Below are 22,949 nucleotides of genomic sequence, written 5' to 3' on the forward strand. Positions count from 1 at the left end.
TGGTCTGCTCTCTGTCCCCCTCCTGGTCTGCCATCTGTCCTTCTCCTCCTATGCCCTCGGTCTGCTTTCTGTCCCCCTCTGCCATCTGTCCTCCTCTGCCCTCGGTCTGCTCTCTGTCCCCCTCCTCCTCTGCCATCTATCCTCCTGGTCTGCCCTCTGTCCCCCTCCTCCTCTGCTCTCTGTCCTCCTCCTCTGCCCTCTGTCCTCCTCCTCTGCCCCCCTCCCCCTCTGCCCCCCTCCTCCTCTGCCCCCCTCCTCCTCTGCCATCTGTCCTTCTCCTCCTCTGCCCTCGGTCTGCTTTCTGTCCCCCTCCTCCTCTGCCCTCCTCCTTCTCCTCTGCCATCTATCCTCCTGGTCTGCCCTCTGTCCCCCTCCTCCTCTGCCATCTGTCCTCCTGGTCTGCCCTCTGTCCCCTTCCTCCTATGCCTGACTATCACTGAATGACGTCAGTGACAGCTGCAGGAGAGAGGAGGCTGCTGGGTCCCGGCGCCGCGCGGATTGGTAAGTTTCTGTTTTCTTTCTTTTTTTGCTGGCCCACGGCACCCAAGTGACAGCGCCGCGGCGCACACTTTGGGAACCGCCGGCATAGAGTATGATAGCTTTACAATGAAGGCACTTGGGGAGGTGGCAGTATGGCATGCCAACATATATACCCGCACTTCCACCACTGTAGAATATATATTATATATATGTGTGATAGATATATATATATATATATATATATATATATATATATATATATATATATATATATATACACACACACACACACTATATATATATATATATATATATATATATATATATATATATATATATATATATATATATTTATATTAGTACATGTACTTGTAAAATGTACAAACACCTCTGTATAAAACGCATGTAAAATAATGCCATTGGGTATAAGTCTATAAGCATTGACACACCTACATCACCTACAGCCCACAGTATGACACTTACAGCTCTCCCAGTGGGGCTCGCCTAGGTTGTCTGCATAAGACAAATCATTGCCTACACAAAACTAAAATACTGTACATTAAAACAATCATCAAAAGCCCACATTAAAATGTGTATTGACACCACACATTAAAACTAGCATTGATACCGCACATTTAAACTAACATAAAAAATAAACATTGATAACTGAACACCAATTTTGACTATATGGGGCATATTCAATTAGGGTTCCGGGTTCCGCGGATGGGCTGCGAACGAAAATCCACGTTATTGCGGTACCGTGGATTAAGTTCATGGCCTGTTCCGGCGCGATCCCGCGGACCGGAATCGTAATTGAATATGCCCCCAAATGTCTATATACATATATATATATATATATATATATATATATATGTGTGTGTAATAATTATGCAAGACCCGCTATTTTATTAATCATTATTAAAGTTATTATCGAAGCCTGACACTTATATTAAAGCTTTAATTAGATTACATAAATATGTGTATGTAAAAATATAAATATAAATTATATATAATGTACTATGTACTACAATTTTATTCAAACCTTAATATAACTGGACGGCTTCAGTAATTACTTTACTAATGAGTAATAAAATAGAATCTGCCACTCTGACATTGGCTCTACCAGCCTAATATTAATGTTTAATGTATAATTATTTAAACACTACTGATAAAATTAATAATCATATTTAAGAAGATTATAATATGTAAATTGTAGCCAGAATGTAATATATATATATATATATATACACACACACACCCTTACTGTAACAGGTGACTACATTTTACATACTTAATCAAGAAATACCCATGCTATTAAGGGTTTTCTATATATATTTAGTTTTAGTATAATTTTTTTTTCACTCACCTATTCTTCACTCTCTCTTCAGTCTTCATGCCGAGGAGGAGCTGCTGCAGCTGCACATGCGCAGCAGCTCCATTTCATCCATTTTAGGTAATACAGCTGCTAAGAGTAGGCTCACATCGCGCATGCGTCAGCTGTCAGGTGGCCGCGGTTGCTGTCAGACAGTAACTGACAGCTAGTCATCATAAGGAGAGGTAATGCGTGCGGCGGCGGCGTGGAGGACCAACGGGGGGACCCGCCACCCACGGAGAGAGGGGGGCATGGTGCGGTTGCTGTCAGACAGCAGATGAAGTAATACTGGCGGCGGGGGGCCCTCAGAGAGAGGGGGGCCCGGGGCACGTGCCCCCCCTTAATCCGGCTATGTATGTGTATATATATATATATATATATACATATATATATATATAAATATGGAAATATAGGTATTGGTTCAGGCAGGGGGCGGGAGGCACGCGGGGGAGGGCGGCGGCCAGTGTGTTAGCCTGGGGCGGCTGGAACCCTTAATCAGGCCCTGACCCCCCATGTCAGAGCAGCTTTAATCACACATGCCCCTCTATGCCAGAGCAGCTTCACTCCCACATACCTCCCTATGCCAGAGCAGCTTCACTCACACATGCCCCCCTATGTCAGAACAGCTTCAATCACACATGCCCACTTCTGGCCTCAATAACACGTTTGACTCATACATGCTAGCTCCCTGTCACATTACTCCTTCCTCTTACCCTATTCTACACCAGTGTCTCCAGGAACAGAAAAAAATGCTGCAACTCCTCCACTAGCTACACTAGAATTCAAACAGCCCTCCTACATTGTGTAGCATGTGACCGCTGCGGTCACATGACCTGGTGACGTAATACTGACATTATGGAGATACCTAAGCAGAAGGGGATTTAGTCGTAACTGACTTATTTGCGCCTGTGCGAACAGAGCAAAATGGCGGTACTGTGCAGGGGAGTCCTTCGGCTCACACTTCCCAGATGTCAGATTCGTCAAGGGCTTTTCCGGGAGTACAGTGCCGGTATATTGAGGGAGTAACGTAGAAATATATGAGATGTATATCGCTGTTTTGACTATAAAGTATTTGAAGTTCAGAGACACATAAGGCAGTAAAATATTTGAGGTCATATACAGTAATTAAAGATGGTTAAGTGACAATCGTACTATATCATGCAGCCTTATTGGTAGATGTGCAATAAGTGTTTAAATGGATTCTACCATGACAGATCGGCATCATTTATATGTTTATACTATTTTACAAAAACTACTAATTTTGTTTGAAAAATATGCATTGTATTCAAGTGTGGTGTGTCGCAGCGCAGCTGTACGCACAATACACTCTCAAACATAGTCAGGCACACTTTTTAGTACAAGATATAAACACAAGAGTACATTAATTGTAAACGTATTAAAACATTACTTGTCCCAATAAACCCTCTGCAGAAGTCTCTACGTCAGATACTTCTACCTATGCCAATCACTGTTAAGGTTAACTCTCAAGCTGTGGGCATTGATTTCTGAATATTTTGGTGATGGTCAGATAATGTGGATTCTGTCTGATTAGTATTTGTTTAACTGAAATGCTCTTTTCCATAAGCTAAATGCTGTGTAGTTATATTAAGCACACCAATCATACATAGCCCTGTCCGATGGCTTCCTAGGATCATGCAGAGCTGTAACTTAGAATTCTAGCACCCAGGGCGAGAAAGACAAATGCCGCCCCCCTAACCCTCAATTTTAACCAAATTAACCTAAAAGATTCCTAAATTGTGCCCCCCTTCAGCATTTCACCCTGGGTGGTAGCCCCTGTCGCACTGCCCTAGTTACAGCCCTGCTAGGATGATTGTTTCAGCGCGCAAACCTGGATTTAAATATTGTATCACCCCAGGCCTCCCTGTTCCTAAAGCACTTTTGATTGCACTTCCATGGCATTTCATGAGCCATACCCCACTGTATCTTGTCTTATTAAAATTATTTATTTGTTTTATAATGTAAACTATTATATACTGAATACATTTGATTAAAACATTTTTGTGCCAAGTACGGGTCTTCGCTGGCCTTGCTTGGTTTACACTCCTGTTTGCTACAAGTAGTTATCTTAGAATAATCTGATCACCCAAGTGTGGCTCCAGTATTGCCCAATAAAAATGCTTCAAAACAGTAGGTACTTGAGTGTAATATATATATGTATATATATCATAAACAATCATTGGTTCTCTGCTCTTGCCATATACAAACTGGGGGTGAAAGAGGAGATTGCTGACATTGTTGTAAAAAAAAAAAAAAAACTGCTTCTCTGCCCTCGCCAAATATTAAATTTTTGCTGCTCTAACTTCTTTTCTATATTAAAACCAGGAATGTTATTTACACATATTGCAATTTATGTTAAGCTGAGCAACTCACTTCAGAGTCTTGCCCTTCTCCCTTTAATCAGAGTTAAAGATTTCCTGCACACATCTTTTAAAGACAAATCTTCCACAAGCACTAGCAGCAGTGGGACTCCGGCAAACTTACCTGACACAAGTTGGAATTAATGTAAAGAACTAGAAATAGGTTGCAAGAGAGCTGAGGCTTACATTGTATAAACAAAAAGACATTAATTCCCGGCACTGGGGTACAAGAGGTGGTTGCTCACAAAAAAAACCTCATGCCAAAGTATTTTTATTTGAAAAAGGTGCTTGAAGAACAAGGAAACGGCCGTACGGCATTTTGGTATATACCACTGCACAAGAGGAGTATACGTTGTTATATTTTGATGCCTATAAAATGCTATATTTTCTCATTGAAAAAAATGAGTGGTGGTTTCCTGGATTTTACTAGGATGATGTATATCATGTATGTGTGTCACCAACATATATTTGTGTAGCTTAAACTTTTCTGCAAAACATTTCTGCAATTATATAATTATTCTTTAAGTCACAATACTCAGAAATGCACAGTGTGATTTGGATTAAACAGACAAACAATGAGGTCCCCCCCCCCACATACCGAACATGACAAATTCATAAAGTTCATTTTTGAAAAACAGTGCGACTTTATTATTCCCATGAAAACAAAAGGTTCAGAAAATCCTGTTTGTCTGAGCTTAAAGTGTATTGTGTGTTTATTTCTACATTAATGTTTTGATGCAATTCTAAAATTACTTCACAAGTTAGTAAAACTTGGATTTTTAATAGTTTTAATTATAATTGAATTGTTTCCTATATGAAGGCATAACCTGTTTGATATTTCTTTACTTAAATGGTGGCCTGTTGTCTTTCTTCTTACAGGTCCATCCTATCAGTACATTTTGGTGCAACGCAAGGGGCAAAATCAAAATGTAGGTTTTATACAACTGAATCGACTGAAGGCATTGAATGCATTGTGTGATGGACTGATGACTGAGATCAACCAAGCTCTGGATTCTTTTGAAGAGGACCCCCAAGTTGGGGCTATTGTTATCACAGGGAGTGAGAAAGCCTTTGCTGGTTAGTTATTGCCTGATAAACTAAATATAAACCTGTTTTGAGCTTGTAAATAAAGAGGAGCCTAATATACAGCTGAGAATGATGGTGATCAATTCATTCCAGTGTTCTCCCCAGAAAATGTTGCCAGCTGTGTGGGATTAAGTAGCCAGGTGGGGGAAGTTGTAATATTCTGCAATTACATTGAAAAATGTTAGAGGCTATAACCCACACCTGCCAGGACTAGTCAGACTGGTGGTCAGTGGTTTAACACACACTGCTGGCTGTAGTGCTCACATACTGCCTGTTCTAGGAGAAACAATGGATTATTCTATTATAATGGGACTCAGTTGGGCTCCAAGAGCCAGGTGGAAACAGCTGGGGGCAGCACCCAGGAAATAGGTGCTGGGGAGAACACTGTCATTCTGAGGTAGGAATGGGAACACTTGAGGCCAAATAGCGCTGGTAAAATGTGCAAAAAAATTTCAGTCTAATGCGGAATAAGTCAAAACGTTTGCTAATCTCTACTTTTAAACAATAGTGACAAAATTAATTCGCTGCCACTATCCCGAGGTACAATAAGATGACTTAAAGTTATGCTTAACAATTACACTGCATATAATAAAAACATAATATAATCACTTTCTTGTAGACAGTATATTGTTTTCAGTATTTATAACAAGACAATAAACTTATGTTAACTACTTTTTAAAAATGCCTCTTCTTGAGATCTACAATAGATACACATATTATTGTATCTTCTGGGAAACCAAGACCCTAAGGGAGTTTTGCATGTGGCCCATAAAAAGTAGTGCTCAATATTTGGTGTATTGTTTGTTGATTCAAAGTGGTGGCTGGACCATTCTAGAGTAAGTTATATTTATGAAGGCAAATGTCTAATTCATAGGTCTGCAAGATTATTATTAGCAAAGAGCAGGGCAGATACAAGGAACCTGGAATGCTGGGACAGAAATACTACAACGGTAGTAGTATTTGTTTCTCAGGTTCCGCTGTATCTGTCCGGTGCTGCATTATAACAGGTCTGTCTGCAGCTAAGTGGACGGGAACTATGACAGTGAAGTCCGGGAGTGAATGAGCTTCACTCTGATTCTTTGCCAGACTATCACTGTTCTGTGGAGCTTAGTAGAGTGAGTGATCTCAAGTCTCAAAGGCTTGGTTTTGCTTTGGACCCAAATGGAGCTGTGGGAGTGAGAAATGCGATTATAGAAGTGAGTGAGGGGGATAAATATTTCAGGAGAAGGTTGGGTTAAGAAATGGGTTGCGGGAGTGGGGGGGGGGCGGTGTAAGGGTCTATTACAGGGAAGAGGCAAGGCATGTCCCTTGTGTGACGTGTCCATAACTCATACACAGCATGGCCATTACACCACTAAGAGGTAGCGCTCGTGTTTCTGCACAAATTGAAACTGTTGAGAGGTATGACATGCAAGGATGTTTGTTTTCTTTTAGTAAATTCAACATATTTAAGTTTTATTGTGGCCCGTTGAAATGTGTACAATCTCACAATGTGACCCTCTGTTCAAAAAGTTTGTGCATCCCTGTTCTGATTGCACATTTGCATTATGTCATTAAATAAACCTTAGCAATCAGGATTCTAGTTTTTATTTTTATTATACATCGATAATATTTTTCCTAATAAATATATATATATATATATATATATATATATATATATATATATATATATATATATATATATATATAATATTTTTTTATTTGGATTATCTTGTACCTGGCAGCTGGTGCTGATATCAAAGAGATGCAAAACAGGACCTTCCAAGAGTGTTATGGGGGCGGCTTCCTGTCACACTGGAATCGTGTGTCTACTGTAAAGAAGCCAGTTATTGCAGCTGTTAATGGTTATGCAGTAAGTAATCGCCTGCGGGACTTGTTATCGGTTACTGGCCTATCCCCTACCATATTGCAATCATTTAATACTAAAATGCAGTTGTGAGAATCCTGCTATGTATTTACTGCATATAAACTTACCCATCATAAAGCATTACACACCATTTTTGATATAAAATGAACCCCCCAACATCAAAGAATTATCCTGAGGATACAATAAAATGACATCTGATTATGCATAACAATTACACTGCATATAATAAAATAATAATTTAAGCACCTTCTTGAAGACAGTTGTGTTCAGTATGTATAACAAGACAATAAACTTATGTAATCTTATTTTAACTAACTAATTTTTAAAATTGCCTCTTCTTGAGCTCTTCAATAGATACATATATTCTTGTAGCTTCTGGGAAATCAAGCACCTAAGGGAATTTTGCATGAGGGCCATACAAATAACATTGCTTGTTAAATTAAATCCTACTAATTTTATTTTATATTTCAACAAGTGATATAGTAACAATTGACAAAGTTTTATGCTTGTTTATATCTAGCTTGGCGGGGGATGTGAGCTGGCCATGATGTGCGACATTATCTACGCCGGAGAGAAGGCGCAGTTTGGGCAGCCAGAAATTTTGCTTGGAACAATTCCAGGTACGTTTTATTTTTTTATGGTTACTTGATTGTATTGTTCATTAGCTTAATATAACATATTGTTTAACATTTTTAATTGTGAGAACTGGTGATTTAAAAAATACATAAATAAATCTTGGCACATTAAGAGTGGACCACATGTCCTTCCAGTCCATCAAGCTTGTCCACATTATTATTATTCGTATTATCATTTATTTTGTTAGGCGTCACAAGGCTTCCGCAGCGCCGCACATAGTACAAACAGTAGACTATACAGGGTATAACAGTACAGAACAATAAACAAAAAGTACCAATACTTCTGAAACTCCAGGCAGGCTGATGCAATAAACACGGAGCAGAAGAATAGGTAAGGAGACAGGAGGGAAGAGGGCCCTGCTCATGCGAGCTTACATCCTAAGGGAGGGTTTAAATAGACCAGGCACAAGAGGAGCCAGTTGAGGCAATGGGAGAGAGGGGAGAATGAGCGGAGGAGATGGGGGTTAAGTGGATGGTTGATAGGCTTTGAGAAAAAGGTGAGTTTTGAGTTCATGTTTGAAGGAGCACAGAGTAGGAGAGAGCCGGATGGAGCGAGGGAGGTCCTTCCGTGAAGGGGGGCTGCACGGGAAAAGTCCTGGATTCTGGAATGGGAAGAAGTGATCAGAGTGGAGGAGAGGCGGCGGTCATTGGCCGAGCGCAGGGAGCGGGCGGGAGTGTGAATGGAGAGGAGGTTAGAGATATAAGGGGCAGTAAAGTGGGAGAGAGCCTTGTAAGTGGTGGTGAGGAGTTTGAAAATAATTCTGTAGGGGAAGGGGAGCCAGTGTAGGGCAAGGCAAAGAGGGGAAGCAGAGGAGGAGCGGCGTGAGAGGTAGATGAGTCTTGCGGCCGCATTGAGTATAGAGCGGAGGGGGGAGAGACTGGAGTGGGGGAGGCCGGTGAGGAGGAGGTTACAATAATCGAAGCGGGAGATGATGAGTGCGTGGATGATGGTTTTGGTGGCCTCCTGAGAGAGAAAGGGATGGATGCGGGCGATGTTGCGTAGTTGGAAGCGACAGGCTTGTGCAAGGGAATGAATGTGGGGGGCAAAAGAGAGAGAGGAGTCAAGGGTGACACCCAAGCAGCGGAGTTGGGTGACAGAGGAGATGGTGGTGTTGTTAACGACAATGGAGAGGTCATGGTGGGATGGGAGGCTGGAAGGAGGAAAGACAATGAGTTCAGTTTTGGAAATGTTGATTTTGAGAAAGCGCTCCGACATCCAGGAGGAGATGGCGGAGAGGCAGTCAGATACCTGAGGGTGGAGGAAAGATCAGATGAAGAGATGTAGAGTTGAATGTCGTCAGCATAAAGGTGATACTGAAGGCCAAAGGAGGAGATGAGAGCACCAAGGGAGGATGTATAGAGCGAAAAGAGTAGAGGGCCGAGAACGGAGCCCTGTGGGACTCCTACAACAGGAGGGTAGGGGGAGGAGGAAGAACCAGATGTGGATACAGAGAAGGAGCGGTTAGCGAGGTATGAGGTGAACCAGGCGTGGACAGAACCAGAGAGGCCCAGAGAGAGAAGAGTTTGCAGCAGGAGGGGGTGGTCCACGGTGTCAAAGGCTGCGGAGAGGTCAAGGAGGATGAGTAGGGAGAAGTGACCCTTGGATTTGGCCAATAGGAGATCATTAGTAACTTTGGCCAGGGCAGTTTCGGTAGAGTGGAGGGGGCGGTAGCCGGATTGGAGAGGGTCAAGGAGGGAATTGTCCGAAAGGTGCCTGGTTAGGCGGCTGCAGACAATCCGCACAAGTAATTTTGAGGCATAGGGGAGAAGAGAGAGAGGGCGATAATTATCAAGAGATGTGGGGTCGAGATTGGGTTTCTTGAGGATAGGAGAGATGAGAGCGTGTTTAAATGAGGAGGGTACTACACCAGAGGAGAGTGATAGGTTGAAAAGGTGCGAGGTAAGAGCAGGCAGTGGGAGAAAGAGAGCGAAAGAGGTGAGAGGGGATGGAATCGAGAGGGCAGGTAGAGGGTGGAGAGGAAAAAATAAGAGCGAACTTCTTCACCTGTTGTAGGGCAGAAGGAGCACCAGAGTTGGGTGTTGGTGGGAGTTGACGCGAAGAGGGAGGCGGGAGAAGGGGAGGAGGAGATGTTCAGTCTGATGGCCTCAATTTTGGAAGAGAAAAATGTGGCAAAGTCAGAAGCGGAGAGGGAAGACGGGACAAAAGGGGGTGGGGGGGAGAGTAGGGAGCTGAAGGTGGCAAAGAGGTGGCGGGGATTGGAGGACTGAAGAAATGAGGGACTTAAAGAAGGATTGTTTGGCGAGGGAGAGGGCGGAGCAGAAAGAAGAGAGGATGAATTTAAAGTGAAGGAAGTCGGCCAGAGAACGAGATTTCCTCCAGAGGCGTTCAGCAGTGCCAGAGCACTTTTGGAGGAAGCGGGTGAGTTTTGAGTGCCAGGGCTGGGGAATAATGCGACGTCTGCTGACATAAGAGGCCGGGGCGACAGCGTCCAGGGCAGTAGTGAGGGAGAGATTGTAGAGAGAGGACACCTGGTCAGGACACATCTCTCCAATAACCTCCCTACCCTTTTTTGTGTTCCTGAATGCGAGATGTTTATAATAAACTCATCCATTCATGAACTGTTCATTTCAAAATCCTTCTAGCCATTGCAGAAAGCTGGCCAATCACCTCTGACGCTACAGTGGATGTAACATTTTTGCGCACACTTTTTGGTATTGCAGACCTTTTTCCACTTTCAATGTGACCTTGCAACCAACAAAATTAAAATGAAAAACAACTAGACATTTGTCCTGCAACCTATCTGGGGGACACTACTACCTTGTGGTTGTGTGAGGATGCAGGAACTGGCAATTAAGGGTTAACTTCGAAAAGGAACTGATGATCCTCTCCGAACCCCAATGCTCCTCAGTTTAATCTTAAGTGACCAACAAGTTGGCAAATCCCCAGAAGTGTGCGCTAGCCATGGCAGATGCTTAATATCTGGGTTATGTTGTCGGTTGGAGGAAAGTAAAACTCCATTTGGATAAGGCCTAAACTAGTGAGAAAATCTCGGCTGCAGACTTTCCTGTGATTGGTCGGTTACTACCGATGATTTATTCAAAACTTTGCTACCCCATTGACCGAATTTCTTAAAAATAGCCTGGACAAATTAGATTGATCTGAGCCTGCAGAAGCTGCCTGATTCTACAAGCACCTAACTTTAGGGGTGGTTCTTTCTCCAGGCAGATGCTTCTGGGACAGGTCTGGGGGCAGTATTGTCCCAGAGGGTGAAGAATGAGGAGAGACCAGTTCTTTTCCTCAGCCGTAAAAACTCCTCCTGAGAGAAAAGAGGTGTACCACAGTGGAACAGGAGCGTTTGGCCATTAAGTGGGCAGTAGAGGCACTCTGGTACTACCTAATCGGTAGGGATCTCACCCTAGTTACCGACCACGCTGCATTACAGTGGATGCATACAAATAAGGAGGTGAATGCCAGGGTCACAGATTAGTTCCTGGCGTTACAACCCTTTAGCTTTAAGGTGGAACATAGACCAGGGGCTCTGCAAAATAATGCCAATGCTGTGTCGTGGAGAGATGCGCTCCACAGGTCGGCCAGTTCGCCTGGTTTGGCAAGGCGCGAAGAGGGGGAAGTTGGCAAAGAGGAAATTTTTGCCTAGTTCCGCTTCGCCAAGTATGGCAAGCTAAGGGGAAGGGTATGCGAAGAAAGGTAACCAGGATAGAAACTGTTTAGCAGGGAGAAGTACAGAGAGGGTTAATGATCCTGCTGGGCATCCGGACTCTGATGGGCAGGTCTTCTGATGCCGAATAGCGTCCAGACAATAGTGAGGCATTAATCAACAGAGAACCTTAGTGTTTCAATGGGGCACTCATAGGATAGAATGAAATAATTTTTAAAACATATTATAGTTTATTAGTATGCATTAAAATAACAACAAAAATAATTGGTAGAGCAGTGAAATATTAAAATGTGTATATGGCTAATTAAACCAATGTGATTGTTATACTACTGTTAAAACTAGCAGTCTCTGCTAGCACGCGCCGTTCTGTCTCTCCTGTGTCTAAATCTGGGGTTTGGTTAGTTCTGTGATCTTTCAAAAAATGCCTAGATCACATAGAATAAATACTTGGGGTAGAATTGCAGTCTAATAATGACTCTGTCTTATTAGAATCCCCTTTCTCCGTAATAGGAGAGCACAGAATGAAAGGACTTATTGCCAATTAGATATCCCTATCCAGGTTAATGATGTTGTATAGCCTTGGATACATTAATCAGCTAAATTAGAAGGTTACTGTTCTATATATATTACTTAGAAGTAACCATTTGAAATGTAAGTATGATATACCATAAGATTCTGTATACTTTTGACATCAAGACATGTTGGTTTCCTACAAAATATAGGTGTCAGCTAAACCTTGAAAAAGCTCAGCGTAGTGAAACGCGCGTCGGCGATTCACGCGCTGTTCGTCTCAATATTATAAAAAGAATTTATCAGAGATTTGAGATTACTGGGGAGCGGGGTGTAACAGAAATAGAAAGGACGCTATTTACTCTACAGATCAGGAATAGGCAGTCTATCTATGAAATCATACTAACAAGAGGGCTACGATCTAACAAGCCGAGATAAAGGCAGGATGTGCCCTAATTAAAAATGTGGCACACTTGTAGTAGTAATCAACAACTCCAGGTTTAGCTGACACCTATATTTTGTAGGAAACCAACATGTCTTGATGTCAAAAGTATACAGAATCTTATGGTATATCATACTTACATTTCAAATGGTTACTTCTAAGTAATATATATAGAACAGTAACCTTCTAATTCAGCTGATTAATGTATCCAAGACTATACAACATCATTAACCTGGATAGGGATATCTAATTGGCAATAAGTCCTTTCATTCTGTGCTCTCCTATTACGGAGAAAGGGGATTCTAATAAGACAGAGTCATTATTAGACTGCAATTCTAGCCCAAGTATTTATTCTATGTGATCTAGGCATTTTTTGAAAGATCACAGAACTAACCAAACCCCAGATTTATACACAGGAGAGACAGAACGGCGCGTGCTAGCAGAGACTGCTAGTCTTAACAGTAGTATAACAATCACATTGGTTTAATTAGCCATATACACATTTTAATATTTCACTGCTCTACCAATTATTTTTGTTGTTATTTTAATGCATACTAATAAACTATAATATGTTTTAAAAATTATTTCATTCTATCCTATGAGTGCCCCATTGAAACACTAAGGTTCTGTGTTGATTAACATTTCTCATATTTAGTGTGGGAGCACCACTTCTAGGTTTTTTGATATATATATATATATATATATATATATATATATATATATATATATATATATATATATATATATATATATATATATATATATATATATATATATATATATATATACACACAGAATACTGAAAATATGTACTATATGGATATTAATAATTGAATAACCATTACCTAGTAGCAATTAGGATATTCCTGGTGCGATTCTCACAAACTTTAACTAAAATAGTGAGGCATTGTGGGCAACCGAGGAGTTTTTTTCAGATTTTGTCATGCTTAGTTGTTACACTGTGTAACAACATCTGGGGGTAAATGTATCAAGGTCCGATTTTTTTCGTGTTAAAATCGCCGCAAATCGGGGTTGATAACCTGCGATTTTAGTCCAAAAGTCATCAAATGTAATAAACTACGATTTTTACTCTGATCTTCAAGATCGCTGGTCATCTCTGGCACTTTGCTGCGATGTAAAACACTCCCGTGTTTACCTAACTCTCCCGTGTTGTCCTTATCTAGCTGTGAGATTAGTAAACACATCACTGTTACACTGCCTGTCTATAGAGCCGGAAGTCCTGGCAGCTGTCAAAAGTGTTAAAAATAGATAAAAGTTTAAAGAAAAAAAAAAAGCGTGGGGTCCCCAAGATATCTCTCATACTGCTCCCTATACTGGAACAACCTGCCACGCTCTATCCGGACTGGACGACTGGATCTAGATGGCTGGTGTGCAGCCTGCAAAGCCATGACTTGTACGCCCCTGGGAGGGACACATCTGACTTTGAGGAACCTGCTTTGGTGAGATCCCTAGCACAGTTCATGGCTGAGTGGACTAAACAGGCTGCACCTTCTAGAGACGTCCGTGTAACTCCTTTGCCTCTTTCTGCAGGTGCGTCATGAGTAGACACACTACTGCTGGAGACTATCTCTCAGACAGCGATGAGATCCGCATTTATGGCCCAGGAGGTCCCTGCCTGGGTTAAGACGCTGTAAAAGTCTGTTTTTGGGGCTGGCTAATGTCATTTATTTTAGAGAAGCTTCTTGAGGCTCATAAATCTCACCGACCACAAAAACATCCAGATGTTTTTTCAGGTTCTCTCAGGTGAGATTTCGGTATTGGAATTCTCTTTGCAGGCAGAGGGGGAACTTCTGGGCAGGCGAATCTTTTGGACATGAGGTGGATGATTCTCAGTCTCCTGAGACAGCCTTATTCAAAAGACAAAAAAAATTGTTTTATTTTTCTTCTTATTTCTGCTGAGGAAATGGCTAAATGGGATCTGCCGCTAAAGGTAGATTCTCTAGTGGCTCGCCTCTCTAAGGCCACCACTCTTCCCATTCCTGGAGCAGCTTTGCTCAAGGATGGAATGGACATGAAATGTGAAAAATTTAAGTTTGTGTGGCTGCTGGTGCAGCTCTCAGACCTTTGTTGACATCAGTGTGACTTTCCAATGCCATGGAAAAATGGTCTGATCAGCTCTTGGAAGGACTGCAGTCTGAGCTTCACAAAATGATCTGTCCGGCTACTGGAGGAAAGAGCCCCTTTCTCCTGGTAAACTTTTATAAGTCTAAAGGACAGAGATTCTGTTCCTTTCAGACCTTTTTTTCACCCAAACTCCTCTTCCAGGATTCACTTCTTCCAACATACTGAGGTCAGCAGAGGGGAAGACAGACCTGGGTGGCCAGTCGCAAAGGCCTAAGCCCTCTGAGAAACAAGCAACATAAAAAACATGACATACTTTCCCCCACCCAGTTCAGGCTGCAGTGGGAGCCTGTGTTTTGTTCCTGTTGTGCGGAGAGTCTTCTCATCAGACTCCTGGGTAACAGGGATCATAGAGAGAGGGACTGCATTTGAATCTTTGGAGGGCTCTACCAAAGATTTTTTATTTTTCTCCAGAGTTCCAAAGGAATAGGCAAAGCGACTTGCTCTTCGGAAGACTATCGCCTTTTTTCTTTCATCAAGAACAGGTGTAGATCTTTTTCTGGTCCAAATATTAGACCATTAATCTTGCCCCATCTTGAACCTCAAGCCTTTGAACACCATGCTTTAAGTGGAAAGGTTCAAGTTTGAGTCGCTCAGATCCTTTATCAGCAGCATGGAGGCCAACATTCTTATCATAGTCCATAAACATCAAGGATGCTGTATCTAACAAACGCCACCGTCTACTCATGTTCAGGATTCTCATTTTCAATTCAGTGCACTTCTGTTCGGTCTGGCCACTGCACAAGTTTTCACAAAGGTCATAGCAGCCCTGTTAAGATCTCAGGGAGTCCCCTTTGTTCCTGACCTATACCTTTTCTGCTTCTCAAGGCAGAAAAGTTGCTACAACTTCCTCACCTCCACAAGACTGCTCAGGTACTGGAATCACACTGGCAGTTTTTAATCTCCAGAAATCCAACTTGGTTCTGAGTCAGAGCATGTTTTTTCTAGGCCTAATCTTTGTCACAGTGGAGCAAAGGGTTTTTCTTCCACAAGATGAGATCCGGGCCTTCCAAGAATTCGGCCTTCCAAGTATTGGTGAGAGGATTTCTGGCCATCAGGCGTCCTTTGGTTTTGCTGTGCATGAAGTTGATGGGGAAGATGGTCTCCACATTCAACGCAGTTCAGTATGCCATGTTCCAGTCAGCTGAATGTCTTGAGATGGTTAAAGTCCATCCTTCGGCTGGATTTTCAGCTCACATCAGTATCTGTGGAGACGTGCGTGTCTCTCAGGTGGTGGTTGAAAACAGAAAATTTGATCATCGGCTGCTCGTTTTCCATCCTCGACTGAACAGACAGTACAACAGTCGCCAGTCTTTAAGTATGGGGGGAGGGGACATTACATCTTCACTTACAGGGTTTTTGGTCCAGGGACAAAGCCAAGATCCCCATCAATGTTCTGGATCTGAGAGCAGTGATGAACACTTTGACAGGGGACCAGTTGCTCCTGCAGGGCAAGCCCATCGGGATTCAATCGGACAACTCCAGGGCAGTGGCATATATAAATCCTCAAACAGGAACCAAGTCTTCTCTGTTGAGGGGGTCTTTTTGAATTTGGGCTGTGGAGAATTGGGAGGCAGTGGGAACACTGTTCTTTAGGTAGAGTGGTCTCTCTAAGCTGAGGCTTTCAGTCAGCTTAGCTGGGGTCGGCCAGAGTTGGACATGATGGTCTTCCGGCACAACAACTTGGGGCCTCTGTTCTGTTCTAGGACCAGGGATCCATTTACAGCCCTAGTGGATACCATAACAGTACCATGGAACTTAAAGTTTGTCTTTCTCTTCCCTCCAATTCTGATGCTCCCTCGTGTCCTCAAGAAGGCCAAAAGGGACAGAATTCCTGTCATCTTAGTGGCTCCAGATTGGCAACTAAGAGCCTGGTACACTGACGTTCTAAGGATGGCGGCAGGTCCAGGTTGGAAATTTCCTCTGCAGGAATATCTTCTGTCTCGAGGAGTATTCCTCCACCAAGACTTTCTTTGGATTGCTTTAATAACATGGCTGTTGAAGCCAGGATCTTGAGAGCCGGATTGTCTGAGGAAATGATCCAGAATATGCTGAAGGATAGAAAGCTAGTGTCTGCATGCCACTGTCATAGAGTTTGGAAGACTTATGTGGTTTGATATAAATGCAAGGGATTTCACACTTCTTCCTTTTCGGCTTTTCCAGTTTCTTTTCTCCAGAATAGTAAACTGTAGCGTAGTTACCTTTAAAGTTCAGGCCTCTGCCTTGTCTGTATATTTCCAGAAGAAGTTAACTCTGATCCCAGAGGTCCTGATGCTCTTACAGGGGTGTTGCATATCCAGCCTTCCTATGGCCACCTTCCCCCACGGCACCATAGGATCTTAATTTGGTCCTATCAGCCCATCAGCTTCCACTGTTTGCCCCTGTTGGAGACAGTGGATTTTAAGTTCTTGATCTGAAAACTGACTTTCCTTCTAGCTAATTCTTCTTGTAAACAGGTTTTTAAATTGTGGCTACTGTCTTGCAGATCTGATTTTTTTCACAACAATAGTATGGTCTTGCACACACCACCTGTGTTTTAACCTATGGTGTTATCCGATTTTCTCCTTAATCAGGAGATGGTAATTCCATCCTTGGTCCTTTTTGGTGACCACGAACAGCTGGTCCTTTTGGACGTGATCAGACCTCAGGAATACAAAAGAATGCTAGTTCTCTGATGCAGGGTTGGCTGGCATCTAAACCAAAACTATAGTCAGATGGATCAAGTCCACTATTCAGCACTCTTACTTTAGTTCTGGTCAGCCGGTTCCTGAAAATGTTTTGGCTCGGTCCACTAGATTAGTGAGTGCATTTTGGGCGGTGCATCAAGGGGCTTTGGCCGAGCAACTATGTTGGGCAGCCACTTAGTCCTCTGTCCACACTTTTACCAGATTTTGCCAGTTTCATGTTTTTGCGTCCAGAGATGCTAACATTGAACGGGAAGTTTTGTGTTCAGTTATGTTTGAGCATATCCTCTATAGGGGCAGCTTTGGAACGTCCCCAAGATAGCAGTGTTCTCCAGATAGGATGCAGGAGAAAAGAGGTTTTTTGTACATACTGTTAATTCCATTTCTCCAAATTTGTCACATCACAACCACCTGCAATTCAATAAGGGTGTGTAGACTCTTTGTATCTACTGTGCATACCCTGCAGCTCTCTCCTTCACCTTAATTATTGAATCATACCACTGTACCACACCCTTCCCTTCCTTCAAAGGCTACACCATCTATCTCTTCTCAGCTCCACTTTCATGTTCCTGTCCTTATCTTCACTAATACTAAATCCACTCTCCTTTAACTAACCAGTCCTGCCCTGAAAGAATGTCTGTCTCCAACAACACACTTATTTCATCTATAGACTATGTAGCTCTAGTCACCACGCACACCTTAACTATGGCACACCATAGAACCGCTACCTAAAAAATGCTCCTGTTCCACTGAGTGCCACTGGAGGAAATCTCGCTCCAACATAGTCTTGATCTTTTCTATTACAACAAGCAAAGCTACTTCACTCTAATATCCACCCAGTGTCCTAACCTCCAATGTCTTTTTTTCAACTTCTTTTTTTTTTTCTATTTTTAAATCTCTTAATTTTTACACTTTGTACAAAGAGAAAACTTAATTGCAGAACATATTCGGCACACAGGAAAAAGAAAAACAGAGTTACAGAAATATTAGTTTCGCAATATAACCTGTAAAATGAGTGAAACGTAACAAAGTGGGTTTTTCAATGAATTTGTGCTGGAAATAAGAAGAACAAAGGTTGGGAAAATGTGTTGGGTTTTTTTTGTTTTTTTTTTGGGGGGGGGGGGAGGTTTGGGATAGGGAAAGGAGGAAGTGTTGAAGGGGTGGGGAGGAGCCATGATTTCTCAGTTACTTATTATACAGAACAGGGGAGCAATGTAGACTGTACCATGGGGTACATGTCTCACAAAATTTAGGGAGTGAGTCGTTAAGGAGGGCTGTAATATGCTCCATGGATGAGATGTGCCATAACCTGTTTATTAATTCGGGTTTGGTAGGGAAAAGAGGTTTTTTCCAGGCTTGGGCCATTAATAATTTGCAGGCTTGACTTATTTGAAGTGTCAAACGGTCCGTTGACTTGCTTATGGAAGGAACAGGTTTGTTGAGCAAAAATATTGAGGGGTCCCTGGGAAAGTGAATAGCTGTGAGTTGATGAAGGGTCAATGCAATGTCCCAAAGTGGTTGAATAATGGGACATTCCCACCTGATGTGGAGGTTAGTACCTTGTCCCCCGTAACCTCACCAACACCTGTCTGATGTAGTTGGAAAAATGTGGTGGAGCTTGGTTCTCGAGTATACTTTATAAGCTGTTTCTCTGACACTTGCATTGATAGATACCTTAGCTACTCGTTTTCGAATTGCCGACCATCCCTCGTCATCCAAAACTAGCCCTAGGTCTCTCTCCCATGCCTCCTCATGAGGGTCTAGGGGAGGTAGATCTAATTTGAGAAAGAAACGATATAACATTGATATGTTTCCTCTGCAACCTACTGTGTAAATACAATTGCGCTCAAAGGGCAATAATTTTCAAAGTTTTTTATAATGTGTTTGTGAGTAAATAAAACTACGAATTTGTAGGTATGAGAAGTGTAAAGATGTTGGGAGACCATGTCTTTCAGATAACGCCACAAATGTGGGGGGAGCCAAATTCGCCCATTATGTGATGGAATCTATCTATTTTTCTGGATTTCCAAGGTACAATCATGGATTCTACATTGCCTGGAGGGAACTGGGGATGGTTCCAGATTGAAGTTAGTGGAGAGGGGTATGGGGCCAATTTGAAGAGCTTATTCACAGAATCCCATATCACTAGAGTGCATTGGATCGTGGGGCGTTCATATGCTGAGGCAGGCCTGTGACAACCAGACAACCATGAAAGGTAATGCAGCGGGACCTCTGGGGCATGATGTTCTCGATATCAACCCATTTTTTTAAGTCTGGTGTAGTAGGGCAAGAAATCATGTGATGTAATTGGGTGGCATGGAAATAATTAGATAGAAGAAGTAGACCATGTCCTCCTTCGTCAGCTGGCTTTGCTAGGGTGGCACGCTCGAGTCTGGGTCTCTTGCTTTCCCATATAAATTTGCTACATGCTGTCAGAGCTGAGCGTGGAACCCGGACTGGTAGAGTCTGAAACAAATAAACCAGTCCAAGAAATATAAAGGGACTGCCATTTGTTTAGGTCTTGACCAATACGGTCAATCAAGGGCAAGTAATTAATTAAATCGATAGAGGTCAGAATAATGTCTTGTCACCACACCTAGGTATCGTATTACCTGTGGGTGCCTTTGAAATTTTAATGATTCCTCCAGATCTGCTCTGCGTTTGGTTGAAACAAAGAATGCCATGGCCTCTGAGTTGGTGTCATTCATCTTGTATCCGGAAAAACGTCTGTAGGAAGTTAGTTCAGAGAGAAGGTTGGGGAGAGATATCAAGGGGTTGGACAGACCGCAAAAAGTGTTATTTTATATTGATTACATCCGAGTTGTATCCCCAAAATGTTTATGTTGTTCCTAATTGCAGCTGCTAATGGTTCGATACAGAGTGCAAACAGCAATGGAGATAGAAGGCAGCCCTGTCGGGTGCCGTTGTGAAGGTGGAGGATTAGAGACCTGGCCATTTGTCCACGACCATAGAGGTGGGATTAATGTACATTGCTTTAATGGCTGTAAAAAACTTACTCTTAAAACCAAAGATGCAAGGGTTGAAAACATGAAGGGCCATGAGAGCCTTTCAAATGCCTTCTCGGCATCCAGTGCTAAAAGTATTGACGGGGTTTTGTAGGTATTAATCTGGTGTACAATGTTGATAACCCTGCGGGTATTGTCAGACGCTTGTCTTTTTGGAATAAATCCCACCTGGTCTGGATAAATCAAACTGGGCAGGACCGTATTGAGTATATTGGCAAGCACTTTTGCGTATATCTTGAGCTCTGTATTTAATAGTGAGATCGGTCTGTAATTGGAGCACGTATGATCTTTGTCAGGTTTGGGGATAGCAATAATTCTTCAGGAAGTAGTATCCGAGTGGAAAGTTTCGTCATTGAGTATGCAGTTGTATCAGCTTGGGGAGAAGGGTGGGAGCGAAGGTTTTATAGTAGTTCATTGTATAACCATCAGGGCCAGGAGCTTAAGAGGGCTTTTGGGAGCTAAAGGCAAATGTTACCTCCTCTTCCGAAACTTTATCACATAATGCCGAGGCCTCAACCTGGTTGAGTTGAGGAAGCTTACACGAGGTTAGATAGGCCTTGGTATTGGTTTCATACCATAGATTGTAAGCTTGCGAGCAGAGCCTTCTCACCTCTTTGTCTGTTTCCCCAGTTTGTTTGTTTACTGTGTTTGTCCCCAATTGTAAAGCGCTACGGAATATGTTGGTACTATTTAAATAAATGATGATGCCATTGAGCATTCCTGGGGGGGGGAGGGGGGGGGTTATTATATAACTTGTCGTAAAAGTCACAAAATGTTTGGTTAATACCTCTGGAGTCGTAAATCATAGAACCCCCTTTAGATGAAATCGCTGGGATGGATTGCATGGCCCTTTTGTTAGCCAATAGAGTGTCGTATTTGTTACTCTTCTTATAGAAACTTTGTTCTAGCCAACGGAGGGCTCTTGTCGTCTTTTCTGCTTGTAGGTTATGTAATTCTCCCCTTAGCCTGGACAGCTGTCCAAAGACCTTTTTGGAAAGAGTGTGTTCGTGAATCTTTTCCAACCCCTGGATTTGAGACGAGTGGGAGTCAATTTGCTCTAATTGCTGTTTTTTCTGAAGTAAGGCAAATTTAATGATTTCTCCTCTCACTACTGCTTTGTGTGCCTCCCAAATTGTGGAATATTGAACTTCTGGTGAAGAATTAAGTTCAAAATAGTCTTTAATCTTGTTTGTGACCAGTTCTTTGAACTGGGGGGGATCTTGAGCAATGTTTCATTTATACACCATGAGGATCTACCTGTAGGGGATATGTTTAGGTCTAAAAGCAATTCAATGGCCAAGTGGTCTGATCAGTGATTGGCAGTAACAAGCAGAGACTAGAGAGGGAATGACGTTAGCACAGCAAAAGAACATGTCGATCCTAGAATAGGATCCTATATGATAGAATTTTCAGAATAATGTCTTCGGGGGGATTCGAGTTTTAGGCTCTGTGATCCCTCTCAATTATTATCTGAGAATCTGACAAAGCGTGGACCAAGTGGATAAAGAGACGTAGTAGATATGGTTCAATGTCTGCGTTTTTCACTGTTTCTGGGACATTACGAATGTGAAGATTGTTTCTTCGTTCTCGGTTTTCGAGATCTTCATTTTTGTCCTTTTAAAAAGTCTAGCTCTCTGCAGAGGTACTCAAGGTATCTGTTAGTCTCATTTTGGAAGGATTGAGATTGTGAGGATTGGTTCTCGAGAGCAGTTGTTCGTTGGTCAAGGTCCACAATAACTTTCTTCAGCTCCCCTACTGTTTTTTGGAATTCTGTTGTTAGGGAGGTTTTGAGGTCCAGTAGGAGGTTACGTATGTCTGATATATCTCCTTTAGTTGCTGGAACTTCTTCCATGTCTGAATCATCGTTCCCTGCCCTTCATCTCGTGGGGATGAAGGGTAGGGAACTGAGGTTAGACGTTTATCCTGACGATGAAAGTGTTAAGTTATCTCAGCAGTTAATACTTTCTTCTGACGGGAAGAGGTTTTATGCATTGCGATGGCTGTATGAATATAGTACTTAGAAATGGGAATTGTATATAGGCTTGCAGTTAAGACATTGCTTTAGTCTGTTTTCAAGTTCTAATCACTTCTCTGTCTTCCTGTAGTACCTCTTTCACAGTCCATGGCTTTGTCACCTACATATATTTTTTTAAATAATTTTTTGTACCATTCCACAGAATGCCTCTTCATGCTAGACCCAGCAAATCCCAAACGTTTTCTCCTGCACTCCCCAATCCGCTCTCGTCTTTCTCCCCCGTAACCTTCCCACTATTTTCTCTCAACTTCTCTATCCCCTTCGCCCCCCAAAGCATTCATGCTTTTAGCTCCCCTATCTTACCCGTCTCTCAGACATGCACATTCCATCCATCCTCTAAACACAAGCTCATCTCAACAAATAAAATGAAATAAACCTTCTCTTGACACAACCTTGCTATCCCAACTACTGCCCCAATTTTCTCCTCCTCTTTGCTTCCAAACTACTTGAGCAGCTTGTTTTCAACCGCCTAACTCTTTCCCTCCTCTCGCTCATTTATTGACTCTCAATTGGGCTACTGCCCCCTCATTTCACAGAGACTGTCCTCACAAAAGTGACCAGTTATCTACTTACAGCAAAGTCTAAGTGTCACTTCTCCATACTCCTCCTTCTGGACTTCTGTGCTGCTTTTTACACAGCTGATAATCCTCTTCT

General features: G+C 42.4%; 1 protein-coding gene and 1 long non-coding RNA gene across 2 annotated transcripts in view; one reads left to right on the forward strand and one right to left on the reverse strand.

Moving 5' to 3' along the window:
* LOC142161503 (uncharacterized) overlaps nucleotides 1-2,728 on the reverse strand; it is a 21,377-nt gene extending 18,649 nt beyond the window's left edge. The window contains exon 1 of the long non-coding RNA XR_012693418.1: nucleotides 2,566-2,728. This is a non-coding gene — a long non-coding RNA (uncharacterized LOC142161503). The remainder of the gene's footprint in view (nucleotides 1-2,565) is intronic.
* ECHS1 (enoyl-CoA hydratase, short chain 1) overlaps nucleotides 2,718-22,949 on the forward strand; it is a 33,236-nt gene continuing 13,004 nt past the window's right edge. Inside the window, exons 1-4 of the mRNA XM_075217182.1 lie at nucleotides 2,718-2,861; nucleotides 5,110-5,307; nucleotides 7,041-7,168; nucleotides 7,704-7,803. Coding sequence (XP_075073283.1) covers nucleotides 2,777-2,861; nucleotides 5,110-5,307; nucleotides 7,041-7,168; nucleotides 7,704-7,803 — 511 coding nt within the window. The 5' untranslated portion in view covers nucleotides 2,718-2,776. The remainder of the gene's footprint in view (nucleotides 2,862-5,109; nucleotides 5,308-7,040; nucleotides 7,169-7,703; nucleotides 7,804-22,949) is intronic.

Source organism: Mixophyes fleayi, chromosome 6 (genome assembly GCF_038048845.1).
Source record: "Mixophyes fleayi isolate aMixFle1 chromosome 6, aMixFle1.hap1, whole genome shotgun sequence".
Taxonomy (NCBI): Eukaryota; Metazoa; Chordata; class Amphibia; order Anura; family Limnodynastidae; genus Mixophyes; species Mixophyes fleayi.